The following is a 21,736-nucleotide window of genomic DNA, read 5'->3' on the forward strand; positions in this document are numbered from 1 at the left end:
CATCCTCAACCCCTCAAATCTACTTATAAACTTTTGCGATTTCACCATTGAACCCAAACCTTAAACCCTTAAAAATACCTAACCTCATAAACCTAACAAAATTTAAAAACCCTAACCTTGGGAGAGAGAATGGGAAAGCGCGTCTAGTTAGGCGACCTTTCTGTACATGTGGCAGGAAAACGCGTCTAGCTGGGTGAGCTTTCCCGCCAACTGTATAGAAAGCATGACTAGCTGGATGCACTTTCCTTTTCTTTCTAAAAAATGACCTATTTCTTTAAATTAAAGAAATGACCTAAAAAGACAAATAAAAAAATTGTCATATATAGTTAATTTAGCCTACTGGATTATTATTAATTAAATTCAAATTATATATTTTATTATTATTATATTTAAATAAATATATATATTTCATATGTAAGTGTGGGTTTGGATATGTATAACTTACTTTTTATTCCAGCCTGCAGTATTAGTATAATATACCTCTAAATTGTACGTAGTATAACCCACCTCTAAATGAAACTGATTGAATGAAGAGTTAGTGGCGGAAGCGGTCGGTTTAGTTCCGAACGTCCTATAATTTAATTTTAGTGCTATTGCATCCTTGGCCAACAATATTCAGCACACAGCTAAGCCTTCTCTTCGATCTTAAATCTTCAATTTTCATTCATCTACTCCCTATTTTTCCTCTTAACTTTTCTTAGAAGAACATCACCTGCAAAAAAAAAAAAAAATGCTTTTCTGATATTTCAACCAAGTCCCATCTCACAAACCCTAGTTTATCATTCATATCCTTGCCCGAAGGTTTGAATCAACGCCTATTTTTTTATTCTTTTTTAATTTGATTACTATTTCATGAATATTGAAAACCGAAACTTCAGCCTCAGATTCTCGGATAACTTTTTGCCTGATTACCTGGGTTTTTTTCGCAGGCAAAACAGTGTAAAAGAGGAGCACAAAAGTAGAAAATCTTCCTCAATCTAATCATTAGTAGCCGAATCTGCTCTGGTCAGCAGAGGAATTTAAACTTTTTAACTATTTGCTTTGGGAATTTCGGTTTTATTTGGTAATTTATGTGAATTTTTGGATTTGATTTTCCTTGTATTTTTTTTGGGTGCATGTGTATTTATGTTATATATTTTGATGCAAAAGTTGATAAAAGAGAAGCTAATATGGAATTGGAAATGGATGAATGCAAATTCCAAGTTGGTTTAAGTGGAATAAGGTTTTAAGTGTTTTTAATGTGCGTATTTGATGCAAAATTTAGGGTTTTCAGTGTTTTTTTGGAATGGATAGGCCCAATCAACAACAATGGCAGCTTGGTTGTTGAATGTCTGCTATATGTCACAGAACAGTGACATGTAGTTTGATACGATGTTAGGTAGTTGGAAGGAAAAAGAGAAGAGAAAGACCAGAAATAGGAAAGAATTTAGAGGAAGAAAAAGCTATTCTTCATTCATAATGAGCTCATTACATCACTGTCCTATATGAGCACACGTTAGATGATGTCGTATCTGAATTTCCAAATAGAAGGGAGCAAGGACAATGCGTCATTTGGCAAGTAACAGGTGGAGGACAATGTGTCATTTGGCAAGTAACAGCTGGACTAACTAATTATAATTTGCTACTTCAGACCTCGTAACAGTTGTATTCTCTTGTCGTTTTCTTCTATTTCTAGTTCTGTGTTTCCCAGCGCCCTTGGCAATTCTGTTGTCCTTTCTTCCTGTGTGCTCCACTCATTGCCCTGCTAGTAGTTGCAGCCATCAATTTTATCGCATCATTAGAGTTTGAACATGATGTTGAGTATGTTTTGTTATGGGAAATTAAGGTTGAATTAGGGGATCTGATGGTTCAGAAAAGGTTTGTAATTCACACTCTTAATTGAAACTTAGGGAAGTGGATAAAGTTCTGGACTTTGTTGCTTCTGTTTCCTGGTAGTATGTATGATTCATCTTAGTTCTGCTCAATGGTTTTATGCGTGATTCAGTTGAGCTGCATCTTTTATCATCTGGGTACTAATTATGGAAGATCTTTTTGATCCAGTTGCCACTTATGTGTGGCTACTGTCACATAATTTTACTAAGACTCTGATCAGCAGGTTCTGTATGAACTTTTCGAGTATATGATTCTGTCATCAGTACCGTATTCATAATAATTGACTATAAAGTGCTTCTAGTATTCATAAAAGCTGACTTAAAAATTATTCTGTTCTGTTACATTTTCCCAAAATAGTTTAAAATGGCTGGGAGAAACCGCGTTCCTCGTGAAGCCTTCAATGACCGGCGTGGATTCCCCCCGAGAGGCCGTTCTTTCGTGGTCCTCCTCTGCCACAGCCACCTCATCCTGCGTTGTTGGAGGAAGAACTTGAAATGCAGCATGCTGAAATTCGAAAGCTTTTGACTGATAACCACAGGCTGGTAGAAGATCGAATGGCTATACAACAAGAGCTTGTGGCTGCAAAGGAGGAAATTCATCGTTTGAATCTTGTCATTGGTGAAATTCGTGCAGAACAGGAACTGCATTCAAGGGGACTTATTGAAAAAGGCTTGAAACTGGAGGCAGATCTTCGTGCAACTGAGCCACTGAAAAAAGAGGCTATGCAACTCCGCTCAGAAGTTCAGAAACTGAATAACGTTAATCAGGATCTAACTGGCCAGGTTCAGACTCTCAAGAAGGATATTACTCGGCTGCAAGCTGATAATCAGCAGATTCCTATTCTCAGAGCAGAAGTTGATGGCTTGCACCAGGAGTTGATGCGTGCAAGGTATGTGGCTGAATCATTTTTACCCTTCTATTTTGAATTCTTTAAAAGAATAAGAGAACTTCTTTTCCATTGAGCATTTAGTTTGCAGCATCACTCATTATCTATCCGATCATATATTCAAATGCAAACTTCAAATTTTATTTCATAGGACTGCTATTGATTATGAAAAAAAGGCAAACATTGAGCTGATGGAACAGAGACAAGCAATGGAGAAGAACATGGTCTCCATGGCACGTGAAGTTGAAAAGCTACGTGCAGAACTTTCTAGTGTGGATGCTAGACCATGGGCTGCAGGTTTGACCCATCTCTCTTTTGTCTATCTGGTCGAGGTTTCTTTTTCAAACTTGAGTAGCATGATGGTGGTCGTTAAATGTGCTTGATTTTAATTAGTTTTCAGTCCTTTGGCTCAGTCCATGTTCCACACCTTTTTGCATCCTGGATTTCTCTTTTTCCTGTCGCTATTCTGATAGGATTTTGACCCTTTCCTACCAAGCCCAATTGTACATGATGGATTATATCTGTGAGAAAAGTTCTCAAGTGTTAATTGGTCCTTCATATCTTTCTGGGGATCCAATGGATGGTTTACTACACAAACATAGGTCCTCACTCATCTCGTAAATGCTCAACCTCCAGCCTCCTCTCTTCTTTTCGATCCTGAAGTTCTGTAGGTGGGACCTTAAAAGTGAAAAGTCTGAAGTTCAAATGGCTGGGTTCTCTTGTAGACACCATTTAACCTGCATTGATGTTACCTGGATTTTGTCATGGTTGATTCTATAGAAACTATGTTCCCTCCTCCCTTGTTCTCTCCTTGTCTAGAGTTGATAAAATAATGTATTAGTTTATATCGACTCTGGAGATCATTTATTTAAAGTTGCTTCTAATCTCAGTTGCTTAATGAATGATTGCTCCAGGTGCACCGTATGGGATGAAATTCAACAGTTCAGAGGGCGCTTTTCCAGCTTCATATGAAGGATATGGGGCTCATCTGGTATTTGTGCTCATCTACTTGTTTGGTTTTTTTTGTTTGACCATAAAGCTATTAAATTAGGATTGTGATTTTTTCGATTAAATTTTCTCGTTACTTAACAGGGTGCTGCTGACAAGGGTCCTTTTTACGGACCTGGCCGTGCTTCTTGGGAGAAGCCACGCATGAATCGTCGCTAGGAAAGTTATTACTTGATGGAAGAAGGCTGACATTGTTACTTCACTATGAAGTTCAAAATATTGATCAGCATGGAGTTCATCTATGCATGCATGCCGCATCAGTAATATTTATCTTTATAACTTGTTAGTCATCTTGAACTTCTTACATGAGATTCCGTGTTACTTTATGGTAATTGGTAGAGGAGGTGGTACCCCCTTATATATAGACAAGTTCGTAATATGATAATTTGGACTGCTATTGGATCCAATTCTTCATTGCTTCATTGCCAGTTTTCTTTTTCTTTTATCTTTTGGTTGTTTGTTTCTAGATAATTTACTAGCATTGTTGGTTGATTATAACTGTTATTACTTTCAGTTTTAGTGCTGGCCCCTGAATAGGGTAGTTGTCTGGGGGGTGCTTGAAATATATGGCGCTTATGAATGAAGCTTTTGCTTCCAACGTAGAACTTGCAAGTTAATTGACATGGTATGGTTTTTATTGATTTGGAAAAATTCCTGGAACTATTTTTGTGAAATAGTATATTTTAGAAGGATGCAATGAAGTTATGCCTAGCTGTAGCAAGGTAATGGAATGTTGAATGGCACTCAGATTCTACATTTTAGTTTTGGTTAATGATTTTAGTTAGTAGGTCTTCTTGTGCAGCACTTGACTATCTGTGTATTTTGTTGAGGGTATGTTTTTCTTAAAAATTGAAGCATTGGAATTGGATATTGTTAATCTTGAGTGCACTATGGAAGATAAATAGGGTATAATGTTCTCATGGTAGATGGGGATCTAATCATTTTGAGCATTTACTCTCGGAAGCAGAAATTGATGTGGAGGATATGATTCAACTTGCTTCTGAGGGGTCACTTTATGGACTGTTCAGAGTTGCTCTGTTAAACTTTGAATGCATATTATTCATTCTGAGCTGAATTGAAACCTTGTACCCCTGCGGAATCCGATGTGCAGTTTTGGAATATCCTTAGGAGGTTGAGTTGCGTGTTTTCCACGAATAAAAATTTCTAAGAATGAATTGTTATTTATTAATTGATATGATATGGATGTTCTGTTGGATAGAGAGAATGATCCCATGCTACAGAAGTAAATCATTTAGGATGTTCAGGAGCTGAATTTTTCTGTGATTTTATTCGCTCTTGTTTCTTCTTGTCCGCTGACAACATACTGGGCCTGAATATGCTGGTCCTTTGGGAATTCTTCAAGCTCTGGCAGATGGAACAAACTTGCATCTCAAAGAGAATATCCTTCCATTGAGAGGAAATGGTTTATTCAGTATTGGACCATCTATAGCATCCATAGCAATTTTATTAAGTTTTTCTGTAATTCCTTTTAGCTCTCGCCTTACTTTAGCTGATCTCAATATTAGTATTTTCATGGATTTCCATTTTAGGTATTGCTACAAGGTGTTTGCTGCAAATTTTAGTGGCTTTGAATTTAGTTCATTGGTGTTCTCCTTGCTAGGAAATCTTAAGAGGAGAATCATTTGTCTTTCTTACATTTACTGTAAAGTCCCTTCAGTATCCATTGCCAGGTTCTCTTTGAAGTTCGGAGGTGCAAGTGTCGTAGGGAATCTTAAAATGGCATGTTGTGTGAGCAGGACTTGTTTGGAAATCATGTTGGGAATGGTTCTCATTTCTGTTTGGAATATATGACATGGAAAACTGGTGCGGGAGTTCCCCCCCCCCCCCATGGAGTCTTGAGATTGTTCTGAAGAGCAGGACCGTTGGTTTGACTTCTAATGGATTTTGACTTGAAGTATCTTGTATAGAGAAAGTACTAATCTTGGTATGGTTTGCAGAACTTCTTATAATTACTTTGATGATTAAAGTAGGTTTTCCCTACTTTGAAGTGTGGGCCAATGTTGACATTTATGCATGCAGTACCAATACTTATCTTGAGTGTTAGTTAACATGTTCTTGTTAGTTTATCAGAATTACAAGAAAGTTTAGCTCACAAAAAATGAACTGAAATATGATTCAAATAGTCATTCCTTTGTTTTTTAAGAGGATTTATGATAGAGTTTGATGGCGTTCTATATTTGAGGGATTTCTAGTATTAAGCTGATGCAGTGAATCACAATGTCTTACACAGTGAAAAGGGTTTCGTTTTTGGAGTATTCTTTAGTTATTGGACGCTTTGCCATAAATGGCCTGGTGCCATTGGTATATCCTTTCAAAACACACATGGTAGTTGAATAAAAAAATCACCGCTCCTTGATGGGATGAAGCATTGTTTTCAATTCATCCTTTTATTTTCATAGCCATGGTCTGTAGTTTTATGCCATGTTCCTAGCATCATCTGCAGCTTGTTCTGGTGCAACTCTACTGCTCAGCTGTCATTTTTGTTCAGCAAATTTATTCAGTGGTCAACATATCCCAGCCACCTATGAAATTACAAGTGGTTCTTTTATGCATCGACCTGACACTAAAAATATCTCAAGGATGATGGGCATGCCATGTGGAAGAGGCTGACTACTGTTCTTTACTTTATAGTAGGCAAGTTTTCTGTCCTTGCTATATGAGTTCCATGGATCTTCAATTTGATGTTTGTTTTTCGTTGATTTTACCTGCCACGTGTCCTTGATTTCATTCTCTTAATTTGGCATATCCTGCTTTATATAGATAGACCTATCTGCTAATGCTCACATCAAAGCTCATTATTGGTATTGATCCATTTGGGATTAGTGGTTATAGTTTTGTTTTATTTTTATTATTATTTTTTTTATTTGGGCTAATTATGCAAACCCCCTATGGAATTTAGTGGTTATATGACACTATGGTTGCGAAGAAAGTTTTTAGCCTGTTTTAACACAAATATCATTGCTAGTTTTTTAGCATTTGTATCTGACATTGGTTGGGTTAGGTTTCTGGTTGATAAAGTTAGAGTTAAACAAATGGGAATGCTCATTTTCCAAGGGCTTTGATAAAGTTAAGGTCCTGCAAACAAAAGTTTCAAAGACCTACTGTGATATCAGGATCTTTTTGTAACAGTATGTGTTGAAATATTCCTTTGGATGTGCCAGATTTAGTAATCTTTGATTGGTAGTGGAAAAACATCTTAAGTGATCAAGGATGATGATAGATGTTAGGTTAACATTTGGTTGGATGTTTCCAGATTTATATGATTCACTTGAAAGTGCATACTTTGTAATTAAGATAGTCATCAATATTTGGTGTAGAATTTATATATGGTGTAAAAGGGAAGACAAATGGTGTCACTGCTGAGGATGGGTTGTTTCTCTTTGCTATTTAAGTGGGAAGGAGGTTGGAAAGCAACAATCTATGAGGTTATCTATGATTAACTAGAGATGTACATCTGACGTCATATATAATATCCTTTTATTCTTAATGAGATTTACATCCAAATCATTTTGTTTTAAATTTTTTTATAGTTAACCACTGCACTGATAGGACAAAGTATTTGTTTTATACTACATACTAAGTATGTTAAATGTGGAATTGGCTGGATGAAGCGGATTGAAAGGATTTTCCTGAATATACAATCTCATTCAACAATAGTTACTTAGTTTTGGGATTATCTTTCCTGTGCCACGGTGAAATTTGGAGAAAAATACTTATATTTGTCTACTAAAATTTTGCTTGAGCACTGAAGTTGGGTTAACGTTATTGTGGATTTGCCATTTGCTTCGTGGGGCCAGCCTCGAATTGTTAAATGTAGTTATCTTGTAAGTCAGATGCATACATGATGTAGAGGTAGAGACAGGAGAAGATGTGATTCTCGGGCTGCTACACTGCTGACAAGTTCTTTTTTACCAGTTAATAAATGATTGTAATTTTATTTAGATCACTTGGTGGTTAAATAAAATTGGTTCCTTTTTATTCGTAATCTAAAGTACATATTTGATCGACAACTTTCCTTACAGTTAATATTTATATTTCAAATTTTAGATTCTTCCTAATATTTTCCTTTTTATGTTTGCAGACAGGAAACTGGTATGCCTCGTGCAAAAAGATGCAGAAAGAAGATTAGTTAAATCTTGCATGAAATTGAGGAAATATGAACGAGGTAAAGTTACATCATTACATGTGCTTCCAGACAAAATTGGAAGAAAATGAACACCCCATCAAATAACATGCCCAGAACATGCTAACATCTCCTAACTTTTTTGTTAGTGGTTCATACTGGGATATATTCTGAAACTTGTATTCTGAAAACCTTTGAAATTAAAAATAACTTTCTATTTTGAGAGAAGCGTTTCCCGACCCTAATTACTAACAAATACCAAATAACTAGTTGCATTTGTTAAATACTGGTAGGAAAGTAGTCTCTCCATGATGGTAATGTAGGTCATAGCTATTACGAATTTTCCTTCTTTAACTGTTCTTGTGTAACAGATATGGTCTCATGCTCCATGATTAGCACTTGAATTCATGAACTGCACAAGCTTGGTGTCATGTATGTACTCTATTGTTGCAACTTTGATTACTAAAAGTAGACTCGACTACCTGTATATTTGTGTTATGTTCATATTATTATTATTATTAATAATTTTGAAAGACATTATTATTATTATTATGTTATTATTGTGTTTAAAGTGTTACGTATTTAATACAAAATTTGACATGTCAAAAATTTGCATTATATGTATTGTTTTCGTGTTTGTGTTTTTTGGTCATCATGTGTCGTGTTATCTTTTCATGTCTCATCGTGTTCCACGTGGTGTTCATGTTCGTCTAATCTTGTGTGAGATTTTCTGATCTGACTGAAACTTATTTAAATATGACTTTAATTTGAGACTGTGTCCCTTAGCTCTCTTGTTAACAAAAGCCATGAAGCTTTTGTGTTTTAACCTCAAATTCTCAAAATATGATTTAAAAAAAGAACATTAAAAATATTTATAAAATAACATAAAAAATCATATATTTTATAATTGGGCTTGCCTACCTTGTTTATTTAGTGTTCTATATGACAAATGAAAGATTCAGTGTTTTAGTACCATAAAATCAGACTAATTGCATTAGGCAATCATTACGATAATTGTAATTTCAAATCAGAGCAATATGTTGCACTATTCCTTTTCAATTTCAAGTTCTTTGCTTGAAGCCCAATTTTTATTTTTGTTCTTTTCATAACATATAAATTACATGGTTACAATTTAGGGGTGAGTTGGATTTTCAAATTCAGCCATATGTAAAATTCTTTACATCTAGGTTGTGAATACCGGTGGTAGCACTTTGGATCGTCTTCCTTTGACTGGTGTATTCGTGTCTGGGAAGTTCCCCTCACCGCCAACAACATCCTCAACCAAACCATCGACTGTGACGTTGACAGGGTAAGTGACAAGGTGAACTCCTTCCATGTCCGCTATGTCTTCATTTGCATAGATTTGCCACATTTGGTCACCTACTGAACGTATTTTTTGCACGCATTCCAGGCTCTGCGGCTTCATAAATATGTCATCAGCAAGTTCGGTATGCTCATACCATAAGGCCATTCGATAATCATGGATACTTCTAGGAGTTGCAGAATTGATTTCAGGATTCCCCGGCGGCAACTGATAGCATCCGATTGCAATTTCTGTGTCTCGTTGACCGTCCATGGATCTTTGGTTCACATTGGCGGATCCTATCAGAATGTATAAATCATCCACTGCAAGTTGCAACGACCATGGTTAATATTGAATCAAGATTGTCCTCTTGATACTCAATACATCCAACTAGACCAGCCTGACCTTGGATAAGGTCTTTCATATTTTGGATATGTCTGGTCCAATCCAATTTTAATTAATTTTATTTAGCTTTAACGATGGAATATAAGGATACTATCACAACATCAATCTATTGTATTTTAATATTAAACGAATAGCAAATGGTGGCATGATGGGTGGGTTTGGATTGAATCAAAATTATGAAAAAAATGTATAAATAAATAATCAAAGGTAGGGTCATTGGCAATAAAATAAGAAACGTACTGGTATTACCTATCATCACCTTGGAGTGGACATAAACCATGAACCTCCTATGCTTTTGGGCCTTCCAGTATTGTGTGGAAGGGTGAGGGGAATGTGGAGGAACGAACTCTTCTTTGCTCTCTTTTTCCCTATTTGCAAGACAAAAGAAGTTCAAGTAATCACAGGGGTGTTCTTGTCCACCGCTTTCTTTTATGGCTTCACCGATCAATCTATACATCATTTCCATGGTTTGCCTTGTCCAATGCAATATATCATGTACCGGTTCGCTCTCAGGCACTCCTTCAGGCCACATTGGTATCAATATATACACAGCAAACCTCTCTTTCGCTTTGATTTTGCTTGCCACTTTAAGTGCAATCTCTATTGGAATCAAGTTTCTACACCCTGACTTCTTATCTTTATCCCATAAATGACATCCCCCTATGAAATATTGATTTTCTATATATATGAACCTGTCAGCTCGCCTTATTGCTTCTACGTATGCTTCATGGATGCTTTGCTCCACAGTTAAGTTTTTAGACAATTGGTTCGTCGACACATGGTCGATTGATCTAAAAACTTGTACCTTCCAATTCCGGTCGTCGCTCTCGTCAGGGTTGCTTGAAGAAAAGGGCTGTCGTATGAGATTGGGTATTGAGTTTATAGGCGGTAATAAAGAAGGGTCACATTGCTTATTCCAGCGTTCCTCGAAATTGGCAAGCACATCCCAAGCAGCTTCCCCAGTGATACATGCGTGGGCGTCATGCCATGGCTCCCTTGGCCCTCCTTTGTGAAGGCTAGCCCCGGAGATGTTGGTTTGATAGAAGTCGAAACAATGAGATTCCATGTTAAGTGTTCGAAACAATGAATGTTCTTCGGTGTCGTATCGGCCGTCACAGAGATCAACTCCACCGACAAAGCTCATGATTTCTCTGTCGTTGATCAACGAACCGTAGGCGGCTCTGGTATCAACTGTCACGGTCTTTTGATGGTGAGCAAAGAGTGTGGGGAACTTATGGTGCAATCTTGGGCATAATTTGCATTCGACTTTGGTGTGTTTGAAATATGCAAAAGCGTCTTCATCATGCGTTCTCATTACTCCTTGGTTCTTGATAAATGGTAAGGAAGTTTCATCGTTCCAAAGCATAATCCTCACTGCTACACCTTCTTCAGCTTTTCGTTTCAACAATTCACCAAGTTTTACCCCTCTTGCATGTGGAATACTTGTTTCAGGATCCCGGACCTGTTTTCGAAAACATTATAGAGTAAATTCTGATTTCATGTTGTTCTCAACAATAATCATCTGAGAAGAAAAAGAACAAAAGGAAAAAAGGATTAATGATTTGAAATACCAAAGCCATATTTGGATTGAAAGACCAGCCTGCAATGTAAACCAAATGTTTAGCACCCTCAATGGCCTTATATACATCCTCCCACAGTTTTGTTGGAGCAGAAGAGAAGGAAGAAAATGGAGGCTGAAAAGCTGAGGTATGGTGGACGTCTTGATAAAGCTTCACATTGCAATCGGCGCGTTGAGGAAAAGTAGCGTTTCGAAGCCCCTGGAATCCTCTACCGTCAATCACTCTTCCCCATGTTGGTTCAAACTCCGCTGGTTTGAACCACAACATGAACCTCAGCTTTACTTCTGGACTGGTTTTACCATTTTCAAGTTGGAGAGGAAAGAAGCCATTGATCAAACTTGAGTCCATTAGTATTTGCCTTGCCTGGATGCTGAATTTGCCTAAGATGGAACACTTTGTTTTCATTGTAATGGTGATGGTTGAATCAGGTGGATGAGCACACAGAATTTGAAATGTTTGGTTCCATACACGATCTCGTTCCAGGGTTGTCTTTGCTACCTTCTTATTGTCCAGCTTGATCGTAACGTAGGTTGGCTTTCCATTTGCAATCATACACTTCAAAACAAGCAAACAAACTTGTAAGTTTGTAAAGGACATCAAAATTATTGTGATCATCGTGGAAATTAATAAAACCAAAACAACTTACATTGAAGGGAAAGGAAGGTGTGTAAGGTGTTGCATCAAAGATGGAGGCTTCAAGTGTTCCATGGAGGAACTTTTGCTTACTCTCCATTGCTATGATCCTCCAAATTAAAACAAAGAGAGATGGATGAAAAAGCTTGTAAAGGTCAGTTTTGTTTTTTAAGATGGGATATGTTTTTTGGGTATGCCCATCTTTGAGTATTTAAAGGTATAGGGTGACATCGAATTGGAAACTTGCCTTGGAGAAACTTGTGAAATTCCCCATTACTAATCCTCGAAGTCTTTAACAAGTTTTTCTCTTCAAGTTGAAGTTTACTTAAAACTCAAATCACAAGTTGAATATTTAACAATTTCTTCTTTCATTTAGACGTATGTATCTCTATACAAACATCTGCTTTGTATGGTATTGTGATATTGAACGACTTGAAAAGAAAATAGTATAGGAATTGTGAGAAAAAGGAAACATCATTTTCACCCCTTATTATTTAACTTTTTCGGAAATACGGCATGTGATGCAATGAGAAAGTACACCAGCATATCAAGGGTGACGAAAGATGATTTGATAATTTTACCCTGTTTTTACAATTTTATTTCGCAAGTCTTTTCGTTTTTTCAAGTTATTAATGAAGGCTAACAAATTAGTCGAAATGATAGTTACATTAAGATTATATTCAATTTAAATTATTATTTAATAAATAAAAAATTTATTATAAATATCTTATTAAGTAGATCTCCATCAAGATCAACATCAGTTTTGATCTACTTTAAATTCTAAGTCATTAGAAGTAAATCTTTTCTTTATTTTTATTTTTTATGCCTATAAATAGAGATTTTCGAGAAGCTTTGTAAATATTCCCATTCATCAATAAAATACATTCTTTATTGCTTCCCACATTTTCATTGTTCTTTATTCTCTATCAGTACGATTCTATTTTAATTGTTTTTCTCCATAAGTCACAAAAATATCCAAAAATTTACTATTGTCGATTGCCTCTTAGAGTTGTTGCTATTTTAATTGAGGCCTGCGCACTATGGGTAATCATTAGAGCCTTTAACCACTCAGGTACACATGAATCTCTAAATTTTTTTTATACCCTTTTATTCAAAGAAATTTATATAATCCTTACGTGGTATATTTTTCTCCTTTGTTGATTGATTTTTTGTAAAATTATTTTATGAAAAAATATTACTAATTTAATATTTCTTTTAAACTAAGATTCCTTTATTAAATTATAGTATGTATGCTATTTGGATGATCAAATTTTTTGAAGATTCAAATGTGCTTCTATGGTAGCAATATCATGATTTTTTTTTTACTTATGATTGAACAAAAGTTTTTAACCAAGAAACCTAACCATACCCTGGAGAGAATGTAACAATATGTAATAAATTCGAAAGATATAATCTTTAATGTGGATGTAGAAAATTGGACTATAATAATAGTCACGGGGGATTATCGTAATAAATTTTCTCACTACCAAAAGTGAAAAAATGAAGAAGACAAGAAAAGATCAAGAATTTCCAAGAACTTTTTAAGAAGAGAGACAATTTATTTATGAAGAGTCATTGGTTATGTACCTATTGTATACTTGGAAAATAAGATCCACTTTCAAAGTTTGCTATTAATAGATTTTAATTGGATTCAAAGTCTACTATTAAAGTTTAATTTGCTTACTTTTTTATCGTCAAGACTCAACGTAGAACAAAAAAAAAGTATGCCTTGAAATATTAAATATTTTTAAGTCTTTAAAATGTATTCTAAGCTAGACGCAAGAAAGGCTCGAGCTCCTCAAACAATAAGGAAAAAAAGAGTTGGAGTGAAAAGCAAAAGAGAGATAGTGGAAAAATGAAGCATCCACCTTGTTCTCATTTCAAGAAGAGCACTTGGAGAAATACTGTTGGTTCAGGCCTAACATACAATGTAGAGCCTGCAAACAATTTGGCCACATGGAAAGGTGAGAAAAATAAAATAAAAAAATAAAAAAAGAAATTTTACGTGGAAACCCTTTCGGGAAAAAACCACGGGCAGAGGAGAAGAAAATTCACTATGTCGAAAAATTGAATCAATACAAGAGGAATAGACTATGTCTGTTTATAGGCTTGTAAAGCCATATTCTAGTAGGATTGAAACACCTTATCCTAATCAATATAAAATAGATGAAGTTTAATAAGGTTTAAAAACCTTATTCTAAAATAAAATAAAAGAAGTCTAGTTCTATATGGATTTTACTTTTATTTTATTTTCCATCGTATTTTATTTAAATAAGAATTTGGGTCACTTAATTCTAACAATCTCCACCTTGACACAAATTCTCAATGAACAAGTTCTTTATCGCGAACTTTCAATAAACAATTTCTTCACCTCTTCCATAAAACCCCTTAAGGGTTTAACTTCAACAATGAACACCAACCAAGTTTGAGCAATGCTCAAACTTGGTTATAGGAAGTGACTTAGTCATCATATCTGCAGGATTTTCATGAGTACTAATTTTGCTCACAACAATATCACCACGAGCAATAATATCACTAACAAAATGATACCGAACATCAATGTGTTTTGTTCTCTCATGAAACATTTGATCTTTTGTAAGAAAGATGGCACTCTGACTGTCACAAAATACTGTGCTGATTTGAAGGTCTTCATTGAGTTCACTAAAGAGTCCCTTCAACCAAATAGCTTCTTTACAAGCCTCAGTAATCGCCATGTACTCAGCTTCAGTGGTAGACAAAGCGACTGTAGACTACAAAGTGGCTTTCCAACTGATTGCACAACCTTCGATTGTAAAGACATAACCTGTGAGAGATCTTCTTTTATCAAGGTCTCCAGCAAAATCAGCATCAACATACCCTATGACTCCATGTCTAGTTCTTCCAAACTGTAAGCAAACATTAGTAGTACCTCGTAAGTATCTTAGAATCCACTGAACTACTTTCCAGTATTCTTTACCGGGATTCGCCATGTATCTGCTAACTGCACTGACTACATATGATAAATCTGGATGTGAACAAACCATAGCATACATGAGAGATCCCACTGCACTAGAGTATGGAACATGCGACATGTACTCAATCTCATCATCTGATTGTGGAGACAAAACTGATGAAAGTCTGAAATGGGCTGTTAAAGGAGTACTAACAGGCTTAGCACTCTGCATATTGGACCTGCAAAGAACTTTCTCAATGTACCCCTTCTGACTTAGGTACAATTTACTTGTTTTTCTATCTCTGAGAATCTCCATTCCAAGTAACTTCTTTGCTGGTCCTAAATCTTTCATCTCAAATTCTTTATTTAGTTGGGTTTTTACATTTCTTATCTCTCCTTTATCTTTTGCTGCTATCAACATGTCATCAACATAAAGAAGTAGACACACAAAAGAACCATAACTGTTTTTCTTAAAGTAAACACTACTGTCAAAACTATTTCTTTTGAAATCATGAGAAGTCATAAAGGAATCAAACCTCTTGTACCACTGTCTTGGTGACATTTTCAAACCGTAAAGGGACTTTTTCTGCAAGCAAACATAGTCCTCTTTTTCTGAGACTATAAAACCCTCTGGTTGTTGCATGTAAATATCCTCCTCAAGTTTTCCATGCAGAAATGAATTTTTACATCTAACTGCTCAAGCTCCAAATCATGCATGGCCGCAATACCAAGCAAAGCTCGAATCGAAATATGCTTAACAATTGGAGAGAACACATCTGTGAAGTCCACTCATGGAATTTGACTGTAACCCTTTGCAACAAGCCTTGCTTTATATCTGAGTTCTTCAACTCCTGGAGTCCCTTCTTTCCTTTTAAACATCCATTTACAACGAACAACCTTTTTACCTTTAGGAAGTTTTACAAGGTCCTATGTTCTATTTTTGTGGAGTGATTCCATCTCTTCTTGCATAGCAAACATCCATTTTTCTGAGTCTTCACAGCTAACCGCCTCAGAATAATTAGATGGCTCTTGATTCGAATCTATATCTTCAGCCACATTTAAAGCATAAGCAACTAGATCAGCCTCGGCATACTTCTTTGGAGGTTTAATTTCTCTTCTAGTTTTGTTTTTGGCGATAGAGTATTGTGGTGAAGAAGCAACTCTAATCTCAACTTTTGTTCTGGCTTGAGGAGTTAATAATCTGATGCTCCACGTGCTTTTGATTTTCTTTATTGGAAGAGTCTTTAAGAGATAAGTTTGGTAGCATAGCAGTTTCATCAAAAACAACATCTCTGCTAATCACAACTTTTCTATTTCCAGGACACCATAACTTATACCCTTTTACACCAGCTTTATAACCAAGAAAAACGCATTTAATGGATCTCGGTTCCAATTTTCCATTACCAACATGAGCATACGCAGGACACCCAAAAATCTTTAAATCAGAATAATTAGCAGGATTACCAGACCATACCTCTTGTGGAGTCTTTTTCTCAATGGCAACGGATGGAGATCGGTTGATTAAAAAATATGCAGTAGAGGCTGCTTCTGCCCAAAATGACTTCGATAAGTTGGCATTTGACAACATACATCGAACCTTCTCCATGATCGTTCTGTTCATTCGTTCTACAACACCGTTTTGCTGTGGAGTATGACGAACTGTCAAGTGTCTCATGATCCCTTATGACTTGCACAATCTATTAAACTTATCAGAACAGAACTCTAAGCCATTGTCTGTGCGGAGGTATTTTATCTATTTTCCCGTCTGTTTTTCAATCATAATTTTTCGAGACTTAAATGTGGAAAACACATCGCTTTTCTGCTTCAGGAAGAACGCCTAAACTTTTCTGGAAAAATCATCAATAAAGGTTAGCATATAATTAGCTCTACCTCTCGAAGGCACTCTGGATGGCCCCCACAGATCAGAATGAATATACTCCAATATTCCCTTCGTGTTATGGATTCCTCTAGTGAATCGAACTCTCTTTTGCTTCCCAAAAACACAGTGCTCACAGAAATTTAGTTTGCAAATTCCTTGCCCATCAAGAAGTCCTCTTTTACTCAATTCTACCATGCCATTCTAACTCATATGCCGTAGGCGTATATGCCAAAGTTTAGTAATATCATCATCTGACAAGGAAGAGGAAGCGACAGCTGCATCATAGTAACAATAGAACCCTAGAAAACATATAACTTGGAAGTTTTTCTTTGCCCTTTCATCACAACAAGGGAACCTTTAGAAATCTTTAAAATCCCACTTTCAGCTGTATATCTGTACCCTTTTGAATCAAGAGTACTCAACGAAATTAAATTTCTCTTCAATTCTGGAACATGTCGTACCTCACTAAGTGTTCTGATAACTCCATCAAACATCTTAACTTTAACTATTCCAACACCTGCGATTTTACACGAAGCATTATTTCCCATCAAAACAACACCTTCAGACACTGTTTCGTAAGTTGTAAACCAATCCCGATTGGGACTCATGTGGAAGGTGCAGCCTGAATCAAGTATCCATTCCTCACTTACTTTAGAATCATTGATAGAAGCAACTAGAAGTTCACCATCGCTGTAATCTTCTACAACATCAGCTTCACCAGAATTTTCTGGTTGTTTTCCCTTTTAATTCGCAGCCTCCATTTTAATCTTATTTTGTAGCTTATAACACTCAGATTTAATGTGCCCTTTCTTCTTGCAGAAGTTATAAGTTTTACCTCTGTTTGAAGACTTCGATCTACCTTTAAATTTACCACGAGGATTCCGTTCCTGTGTCCTACCACGATCATCATCAGCATTCCAATTTTGTCTCCCACGAACAATGAGACCCTCTCCCTGAGAGTCGGGTTTAACCATAAGATGCTTCATCTTATCATACGAGGTTAAAGAATCATAAACCTCATCAACTGTGAGAGACTCGCGGCTATATAAAATCGTGTCTCTAAAGGTTGAATAAGACGGGGGCAATGAACAAAGTAGAATCAACACTAGATCTTCCTTATCATACTGAACCTCCATGGCCTCCAAGTTTGAGAGAATTTCTTTAAACACTGTTAAGTGTTCGTGTACAGACGCAGCTTCCTCCAAACGATGAGCATAAAGACGCTGCTTCATATACAACTTGCTTGTTAGAGTTTTCGACATACATATTTGTTCTAGCCTCTTCCATAATGCAGCGGCAGTCTTCTCTTTCATCACATCCTGTAAAATTTCGTAGGACAAATGTAGATGTAATTATGTTAACGCCTTTCGATCCTTACGCTTCTTATCTTCATATGTTAATGTCGAAGGCATCTTATCTATCCCTAGCAGGGCATCATTCAGATCCATCTGTGCAAGAACTGCTTGCATATTAATTTGCCACAACGCAAATCTAGTGTTGCGATCCAACAGCAGAATTTCATACTTTAAAGATGCCATTACCGTGATCGAGATGAATAACCTAGAAGCTCTGATATCAATTTGAGAAAAATAAAATAAAAAAATAAAAAAATAAATTTTACGTGGAAACCCTTTCGGGAAAAAAACCACGGGCAGATGAGAAGAAAATTCACTATGTCGAAAAATTGAATCAATATAAGAGGAATAGACTATGTCTATTTATAGGCTTGTAAAGCCATATTCTATTAGGATTGAAACACCTTATCCTAATCAATATAAAATAGATGAAGTTTAATAAGGTTTAAAAAACCTTATTCTAAAATAAAATAAAAGAAGTCTAGTTCTATATGGATTTTACTTTTATTTTATTTTCCATCGTATTTTATTTAAATAAGAATTTGAGTCACTTAATTTTAACAAAAGGGTTTGTAGGAACAAATGGCAACCACAATAACAACAACCATATCAACATAATGCTTAAGCTTAGGTAGCTTATGGGAACCAAGCTCAAGAGGAGTTGATGTTCATTGCCTCTTGCTTTGCCACCCGTAGCAACATAAAAAAGTATTGGCTCATTAAAAGTGGTAGTACTAATCATATGACCTCAAATGCAACCATTTTCAAGAAGATTGACAAAATTTTTAATTCTAGAATCAAAGTTGGAAATGGACAATACATCAAGTCAAAAGCAAAATGAGATGTTTTAATCAACACTCCATCAGATACTAAGCTTTTTTTAGATGTTCTTTTAGCACCTGACATAGATCAAAATCTGCTAAGTGTTGGTCAGCTGCTTGAAAGAGGTTATTCAGTTGTGTTTGAGAATATAGAATGTTTGATTCTTGATCCTAGTGGACGTGAACTTGTATCAGTTACTATGTCTGGCAGAATTTTTGTTGTGGACTGGAAATTAGCAATCTTTAAAGCTTATGCAAGCTAAGTAGATGAAACTAAGTTATGGCATAGAAGAATGAGGCATGTTAATTACTGATCTCTAAGTTTGATAAAGGAAGTGAAAGGAATTGAGATGCAACTGAAGTTCAAATTGATGATATTCTAACCAAGCCTTTTAGAAAGGTCAGGTTCGAAAGCTTGAGAAAGCTGATCGGTGTTCGCAGTATAAAGGCCAAGAATGTAACACCCTCAACTCAGCCCGATACATTAGGTCTAGATCTTAAGTGTTACCATAGAAAATACATAATATATATCACTAAACTTTGGTAAACAACTCCACTTTTCAAACATATCCTAGTTTACATTACATTCCAAGACTAAATTTCAACAAAACAACAAGGTATTTAAATAAATGTTATTATAAAAAAATGAATCATTCTTAACACAACAAAATGAAAAATACAACCTCCTACTATAGCACTATATGCATAATATTCCATTACGCCCCTTCCTTGGCATAATCTTGGCATCGTCCCTATAGGCGAGTATCCAACAACTAAACTTGAAACATAAAAACAACATAAGTAAGTTCAAAGAACTTAGTGAGGGTTGAAGCACTATACCTTGAAAAATATTTAAATGACAGAAATATCATCTGTACAGTCTACTCAATTGCTTCGTTCACTTGCTCTGACGAATTCCTTCACATAATTAGAATTATGCTTATACACCAATTACTATTCCTTTCTTCTTATCAACTCTTATACTTCTGAACTGAATCATAATCTTTTCCTTAATCCTCATATTTTTCCCTTGTCTAATACTCTAACAATGGTATTTTTATAGTCTAATACAGACAAGAATAACCTTTCACATATACTTCTTTTAGAATGTCTATTTACAAATACGAAACTTTGGTGAATACTTTCATATTTAGCTGATAACTCTATAATTTATATACGATCAACTTTTGATCTATTACAATTTAAATTAAGTCACAGTATTTTATATTTTTCGATGAAACATTTTCCAAATTTAAAATATCGATATGTACTGAAGGATGAAAACTACTCAGATTATATAATTCCAAGGTTATACCTAGTTTATTTAGGTATGATAGATACTCTTTTAACATATACAAATTTTTCATTACTATTTACAAACATCCTCTTTTATCTTGTACAGATACTTACAGATCCATTTCTCCCAGTCAATTTCAACTTTCCTCATCTGGTCAAATTTATACTGTACTTACCATACTGTAGTTCATCATTTATTCCATACATATGAAACGAAGCACGAAAGGGATTCAAACATATTATACTCTCAGGATATACTAAGAATACTCTTTAGAAGAAAACATACGATTTATAGAATACGATTTACAGAATACACCATAAAGGCTTCATTTAAACCACGCCACACAGGCAATCATATAGAGTATGCCACCAAGGCGATCCATTCAGAGTACGCTAAAAAAACGATCCATTCAGTGTACGCCATAACCATGGAATTTACCTTCAGAATTTCTTATCGGAGTTCGTGTTTTTTTCCTGATGGACTTCATTAGTTACCATCACGATGACTCGATTCAATTTACAAACTCTACAAACATAGACACACCCGGACCCAATATTTCATATTACTCACCATACATCTAATAAAAATCACATTCAAGCAAACTAATTTATCTCTTAACCTAACCATAAACTTAATATACCACTTTTAACGTATTTGGACCCATCAGATCTCATATCAAATACACATACCATCATCAACAATCATTCATGTACTCAATCATTTTTTAGCATAACTTTATTCCTATAATCATATAAGTATCATATTCATACTATACTAATCATGATTTCCAATCCATAGTTTGGTCATTTTCCTATAGATATACTTCAGCATGAACAATGTGCATGCAAGAGTCAGTGTAGAAACTCACCTAATACTCACCTACAGAAGCTTGAACTCCAAGTCTTAACATCCCTTATGAAACAACAATGACCACTGCTTTTTGAATATAAGAACATCATTAAGACCCATTTGTATAAGATTTACCATCAATCCGAACACTAACAACTCCCATGAAAAGTCATATACTTCATCTTACTGTTCATGCACCTCTTACAAACTTACTCTTTCAAGATTTAACATGTAGAATAGTAATACTTACCCAGGGATGGAATAACCACTAATCATAATAGAATTATAACTTCTAGATTATTGATCAAGTGATACATTTGGAATTTAAGGAAAGAATTAGTGTATACCAATTAATGAAGAAGAAAGGAAGAGGGAAAAAGAAGAACCCCCTTTCAAGACTCATCTCATGTATATAAATATGACTCAACTTACTTAGTGAAATTTAACAAGTTTCATACATTTAAGAACTTGCCTTCTTATTAGCTTACAATTTCTGAGATAAATATAAATAAGTACCCTGTACCCCCAATTACCAATTAGGCCGTATAGTTACATTCTAACCAGATTACTTATAATCTGATTAGCACTGTATTCCTGTCAAACTAGACGTACCCTACCTTTGGTGAATACTTATTCCTTAACTACCATTTATTGCTAAACAAAAAATTTTCCTTAATATATCAAAATATATTGAAATCAAATCCTTACTTACTCATGTGGCGGTTACTATACATCCCTACTAATGCACCAAAAATAATCATTTGGGTGGACA

The 21,736-nt window shown here is 35.4% G+C and overlaps 2 protein-coding genes across 2 annotated transcripts; one reads left to right on the forward strand and one right to left on the reverse strand.

Annotated features, from left to right (window-relative positions):
- The first annotated feature begins 497 nt into the window (after nucleotides 1-497).
- On the forward strand, nucleotides 498-4,188 carry LOC107951930 (protein FLX-like 3). Its single transcript, XM_016887114.2, is given in 7 exon segments — nucleotides 498-801; nucleotides 930-1,005; nucleotides 2,230-2,281; nucleotides 2,284-2,761; nucleotides 2,910-3,055; nucleotides 3,673-3,749; nucleotides 3,851-4,188. Coding segments are annotated over 5 exon segments (822 nt in total). The 5' UTR covers nucleotides 498-801; nucleotides 930-1,005; nucleotides 2,230-2,235; the 3' UTR covers nucleotides 3,926-4,188.
- Nucleotides 4,189-8,958: 4,770 nt separating this feature from the next.
- LOC107951929 (phospholipase D alpha 4) lies at nucleotides 8,959-12,073 on the reverse strand. The gene is made up of 4 exons (XM_016887113.2): nucleotides 11,845-12,073; nucleotides 11,190-11,753; nucleotides 9,868-11,080; nucleotides 8,959-9,536 (listed from the first exon to the last, which is right to left on the reverse strand). Exons 1-4 carry the CDS (start codon nucleotides 11,929-11,931, stop codon nucleotides 9,094-9,096), a joined length of 2,307 nt encoding a protein of 768 aa, XP_016742602.1. The 5' UTR covers nucleotides 11,932-12,073; the 3' UTR covers nucleotides 8,959-9,093.
- Between the last annotated feature and the right edge of the window lie 9,663 nt (nucleotides 12,074-21,736).

This window comes from Gossypium hirsutum, chromosome A02 (genome assembly GCF_007990345.1).
Source record: "Gossypium hirsutum isolate 1008001.06 chromosome A02, Gossypium_hirsutum_v2.1, whole genome shotgun sequence".
Classification (NCBI taxonomy): domain Eukaryota; kingdom Viridiplantae; phylum Streptophyta; class Magnoliopsida; order Malvales; family Malvaceae; genus Gossypium; species Gossypium hirsutum.